The 6,000-nt window shown below is 34.8% G+C and overlaps 1 protein-coding gene across 1 annotated transcript in view; it reads right to left on the minus strand.

The window, feature by feature from the left end:
• The window catches only part of SLC9A9 (solute carrier family 9, subfamily A (NHE9, cation proton antiporter 9), member 9), a 215,988-nt gene extending 212,666 nt beyond the window's left edge, over nucleotides 1–3,322 (minus strand). Inside the window, exon 1 of the mRNA XM_010568429.1 lies at nucleotides 2,981–3,322. Within this exon, the coding sequence (XP_010566731.1) occupies nucleotides 2,981–3,155 (175 nt within the window). The 5' untranslated portion in view covers nucleotides 3,156–3,322. The remainder of the gene's footprint in view (nucleotides 1–2,980) is intronic.
• Between the last annotated feature and the right edge of the window lie 2,678 nt (nucleotides 3,323–6,000).

Raw genomic sequence — 6,000 nt, forward strand, 5'->3', positions numbered from 1 at the left:
GTGTGTTTAAATACTTTAAAGCTAAATGCCTTGAAATGTAAATAGACATATATATGTACACTTTTTTTGTGTGTGCGAAATAATGTTGAATTCCTGTTGAATTAATTCTTATGAACTGATTTTGGGTTATGCTAAATGCTTTCGGTTTTTTCATTGCAACTGCAGAAAGATTTTTAATTTAAATATAGCTATATTTAGTGTTGAACCATTGCTTTGATAAAAAAAATTAATACATCTCAGTTTCTAAAGGGACAGTTTTTAGTGGGGCTTTTTTTTTTAGCTGGAACTATTCAGCCTAAAACTGCATTTTCCTACAAAGTTTATGCAAAAAAAACCTGCCAAACAACCCCTTTATTTGTGCTATACTTTAAATAGTCTTCAATTTGTGGCTGTTCAGCACTTTGCAGTAACTGTAAAACTTCTTCCTGTTTTTGTATTTCTGTGGTTGTTTCCCCCCCTGGTCTTCCTTATATTTCACTTTCTCTATCCTTTCTGCTGCTATACCCCTAGTGACACACTGTCTTAATGAGTAATACAGACCCATCTACCACACTGTGGGACACTATCTGCAAATAAGTGGCCATATTCTTCTATCACTTGCAGCAAAATTACTGGTTTCTTGTGCTGCTATTCATATATCTAGCAAATAGTTCAAGGGGCTGGAATAAAGCAAACCGTAGGGCAGAGACTTTTGGTTTGTACAAACAGGTATAAACCAGAACTGTTCTAATAATGAAGACAAAAAAATAAGTGAGAGCAGGATTTAGCTCACTGTCAGTGCTTGGTGACATGAAGATTTTCTCCTGAAGCTGCTGCCTGTTGATCTGACACCTCTATCATGAGCTCTGAAATTCCACTTTCTTTTCATTATTGCTATTCCACAATGCTAAAGATACCAAACCCCATATCCAAAATTTCTAAGGATAAAAAGGACATCATCAGCTTTTTGGATCCTATGAACAAGCTTTTTTCCCTGTTTGAAGGCTGCCATAAATAATGCAAGACTAAATAGATAGTTTATTTACAATCATGAGGAATATTTCCTTTGTTCATGAACATTTTAATAATTCAAAAGCTCTATACTGCTGGAGCACTAATCTTTTAACTTATCAAAAGAGTATCATGAGCTGGTTATCCTCGTGATGTGCAGATTATGTGCTGGGCAGGCAGCAAAATAGAACCAAAACACAGATAAAACTCCAAATACTGATTTATTTGTGTAATGTTGTATTCCCCCATATTTCATTTCTATTTTGATAGGCTTTTGTCTAAATCTTCAACAAATGTTGTCAGCTGCACATGGGAAACAGCACAATAGTGTAAAAGAAGCTACTATAGAAGTCACCCACGCAATGGGAAAAACATCATAATTTACTAGTTGATCATAATGAACATACTGCACAGTGTTTCATGGTTTTCCTTTTGAGAGATGCTAGTAAAAATGCAACAAGCAAATGTATTCTCAGCGATGCTATGTAGCTTGTACCCCGTAAAACTGTTAAACAACAACCTAGGCGATGCCTGACAGTGAAAACCATTGCATTTAATGAAGTATTTTGCGATGTGTATTTCAGTCTCAACTGATTCAGTTGAAGTGTGTTTTCTATGTGCAACAGATTTCAGGATTAGAAAAAGGGCATATTATCAAATAAATACTTTTTCACAACTTTAAAATAAACTCAAGGCAGATAAGAATTAAGAGATCCCACAGACCCAGGTGTTAGGGGCTCAGTGACTGGCTTTATACAAGGCTTTCTTGTTTACTTGCTCTCCTTCAAAGTATCAAGTCACCTGTGAAGATAGTAAGCAAGCCAAGAAGATGAAATAGCCTGCGTTCTTGAAATTTCATACAGTTAATTTATCTAAGGAAATAGTTTGAAAGGGATACAAGGAAGACTGTGATCTTCAGCTGCAGTCCGCCTATGGAACTGAGATGACCTTAAAATTCTTGATATAGAAAAAGCAAATGAAACTTTTATCTCAAAATGTAGGGGTCAGTTGCCTTTTTGTTGCAGGCTTGCAGCTGAACCTCTACAGAGTTCTTTGCGTGCGGTGTGCCATGATAAACAAATATTCTTCAGAACATGCAATTTTAACAAAACCAGTTTTGGGTATTACACTGCTAGGATATGTAATGTGCATAGAATGAGTCTGAGTCAAAACAGGCTGGCATTTAGATACTTAATGATTGAGCTGTTGATTTTTATCTTCCATTTTGACAGTGTTACCCTCCTGTAGGTGTTTTATTGTAACAGAAATGGCAGTCACAGGCTTCTCTCAAAGTGAAACAACAGTAAGAGAGAATGACAAGAGAAATCATTATACATGAAGTGTATACCATTAAACTAGTGAGTACTTATCAGTGGACAATGCAGAAAGTTCTACATTAAAGTGATACACAATATTGCAAAACTTCCTAAAAGAAGATTAGAACTAGACAGGCAAACTGAAATTACAGTACAATGACAGCATTCAGAGAAGACTTGAGAGAGGCATTCCTCATAGCATGTTTTTCAAAGGCACAGAGAAAAAACAAAACTCTCAAGATAGTTTAAACTTTATTAGACAACATGGCTGTATCCACAAGGCTCCTTAGTCTAACACCCTCAAATGCTATTAAAAAAAAGGCATGGAAAATAAGCAAATTAAACAGTCTCTTTCACTGAGGGCATTTCACTCTTTTGAAAACAGTAAACTCCCTAACTCTCAAAGTGTCATGCAATGGCTGTCTGCCCACAGAGGAACATAACGCGCACATCGTGAGGATAGCCAGCTCATGATAGTTGCTCCCTTAAGAACTCAGCCTCTCTCTACTTCATGAGAGATGCTATTACATTATTATTCTTTTACTGTACAGTTATGGAGCTGATGATATTTCATTCAGCACATTTTCTGAGCTTTGTCAGCACTTCATCTCAAGTGCCTGATCATAAATATGCGACTAGTCCCATGTTAAGCTGGCACTTGAATTTATACTCACCATAAAGCATAGCTCCTCCAGTTTCATGCAAAAAGCGGAATCGATGGTTTTTAAACAACCAAATTGTTAATATTGTAAGAATGAGCAGAAAGTTAAAGACTAGCAACTCCACAGCTCCCTGATGGTAAAACTGATCTTCATCTTTCACTGATACATATTTCTTCAACTTCTCCATTTCATTCCCTTTATGGAAAATATGTGCAAAATAGAAAGAAAAAAAAAAAATCGCAGGAAGGAAAGCGTTACCACCTTTGGTGCAAAAAGTCCAGATCCTACAGAAATTCACAGCGAGCACATCTGTTTCATTTGCAGCCTCATGGTAAAGTGCCCCAGCTCAGAATTCAGCTGGATTCTAGTTACAGCTTCCTGTTTCTCTCTTAAAGCTGCCCTGTCTCATTTTTAATGTTAAGGTTGCATCGCTGGACTGCACTTGCTCCAGCTGTAGATGTACAAAGCGCCTCCAAGGCTCGGGCTCTGTCAGTTTCTAAAATTCTGTTGTAAAACTTAGTCTGTGTTCATAATGTTTGTTCCTGTAGTTTACAGCATAATCTGAATCCTAAAAATCATATTTTGTCTTGATAGTTTAAGGTGAAAAAAAAATGACGTTAAAAGAATGGCATAGCAACCTTCACCACATTTTGGAAGTTTAAAAATCTTTCCTCTTTCCCAATTTTAAATGTGAGTAACATAGAGTAAAGGTGGCACTTTACTATGGTGCAAAGACAGAAGAAGAAAACAAAACAATGATTAAGGATTTCAAGATGTAGGCCTTGAACTTATATTGATCCTGTGTGAAAACTGAAAGATCTCTGTAAAAGCAAGGGTCCAATTACCTAGAATTAAAAGCACTTAAAAACCCCCATCAAACTGAATAAAATGCAGTGGAATTTACTTTCCATCATTTCTGCTGTTTGCATGTTTACATTTACATTACTCAAGCCAGGAAAACAGTAGAAATTGTCTTACTATTTATAGCTAATACTCATGGAAGCTTTTCTGTCTGAGCCCAAGGCTGCAATACATTTATTATACTGGAGAATTCCAAATAAACTCTCATCTTAATCAGAAAAAAAACCCTGATTCTGCTTCTCATTAAAAAGGGACAATCTTCTCATTATTTTTTGTCACAATCTCATAAAATGTATTTTTTTCAAAACATTTTGGGCCAAACTAATCTGTATAGAACCCATTCAAAGTCAGGTATTTGTCAAAGGTGAATAAAATAGAAATACCTAGATATCCATACGTTCAGTAATTTCAGGGCTGTAGCTCATTACAAGATGAATGTTCCTAAGAAAGCACTATTGCTTCAATCTACAATGTTTTAAAATAATTTTTGCTTGGTAGACAAACAATTCTTTCTTCTGTGTAAACTAATTTCATCACATTTTGGAAGTTTTAATTTTTCTTTCACTTTGTATGGAAAGCAATTTCCTTCTATTTTTTTTTAATTAATGTTTTTTTTTTAACCAGATTTTTTTTTTCAATCTCCATCACTGGCTTTAGTCTGTCCTCTCCACTGTTTCACTATCTTCTCTCCTTTGTGTTTCCCTCATTTTCTCTTTCATTTTGTAATTTTACCTGATAATTTGCAAACATAGTCAGGATTATTTAAGTCAAAACTGTATTTCTGAACTGATTATCCATGGAGTCTCTGTGAGATGAAAAGTTGGCAAAAAGCAGCTGATACTTCCCAAATTAATGAACCATGCAACTCAATTTCAAGTAAGGATAAAACTTTGATGTTAACCTGTATTTTCTGAGAATTATTCACTACTGTATTCTGAATGACAAAATAATGTGTAAGGGAATTAGATGTAGCAATTTCATTATACAACTGATGCAACTCTTTTTAAAATGTTAGTTACATAGCCAAGGATTATAACTTTTATAAAGGAGAAAAATAAAAATGAAGGCTTGATTTGGATATCATATTCACAGTTTAGAAATGACAGTGACCTTAACATTGTGAGACTGATCATCCATCTCCAATGTGCAAGTATCAAAAGCAAAACAAAAATAATTTGAAAATAACCACATTCAGTATCTATCACAATGAAAAACAAAGATTTATTTATTATGAAAACCAGAGTTCCTTGCTACCCTTGTCAAATAGGTAATTTGCAGGTGCTTATAATAGAATCAATGGAAAAGAAGCAGAAAACAGTGAAAGGAGGTCATTTTATACTGAGAATCTCAGTGATTAGACTACTCACCTCAGATTTGGGAGGCCAGGTTCAATTCCCTTTTCTGTTTGAATTTACCTAAACCCGTATGTCTCACCAGACAACAAGGAGTTCCTCAGTCTTACTGCTAGAGCAGTTGCAGTATGAAATATTTGAAATGCGTGTTAAATTTCCCAAAGCTGCATTTCCCCTTTTGCAAAATAGGGTTGTAATTCTGCCCTATTTCACAAGATAATCTGATGCATGTTTGTGAAATGATCACATGCTATAGCGATTTGCACTATGCCAGAGCTTAAATGGAAACAAGTAATTTTAGATTTAGTATCAGATTTGGATAATAAACGTATTTTAATTTATTGACCCATAACAGGAGGTGGAAATGATGGAAATTTCTGAGTTATTTTTTCTCTGTGTGCTATCCATTTGCATACTAGTCACATCAGTTACATTAAAAAAAACAGTATGTGATCATATTAATAAAAGGTATATTGCTTAGGAGCAAAGGGGAAAGAATTTATATTGCATAAACAACTTGAATTCTTTATTTTCCAGGCTTTTGCACTCTCTTTTAATATGAAGTATTTTAAAGTGTATTGAACATCCTGAGAAAAATATTAATATGCTATCACATATACAGTACAAATTGCTAGGCAATATATTAGTGGGCAAAAAGTAGTACAGTTTCCCTGGCTTTGATTCCCCAGTAAAGAATTTGACATAGAGATTTTAAGTGTGGTGGTTTTGGGGTTTTTTTTTGCTCGTTTATATGGAAAATTATAATTCAAGGGGAAAACCCAAAAATCTAACTTACATGGTGGTTAGATAACCCAAGAC

This window comes from Haliaeetus leucocephalus, unplaced genomic scaffold (genome assembly GCF_000737465.1).
Source record: "Haliaeetus leucocephalus isolate CR32 unplaced genomic scaffold, Haliaeetus_leucocephalus-4.0 Scaffold240, whole genome shotgun sequence".
NCBI lineage: Eukaryota > Metazoa > Chordata > Aves > Accipitriformes > Accipitridae > Haliaeetus > Haliaeetus leucocephalus.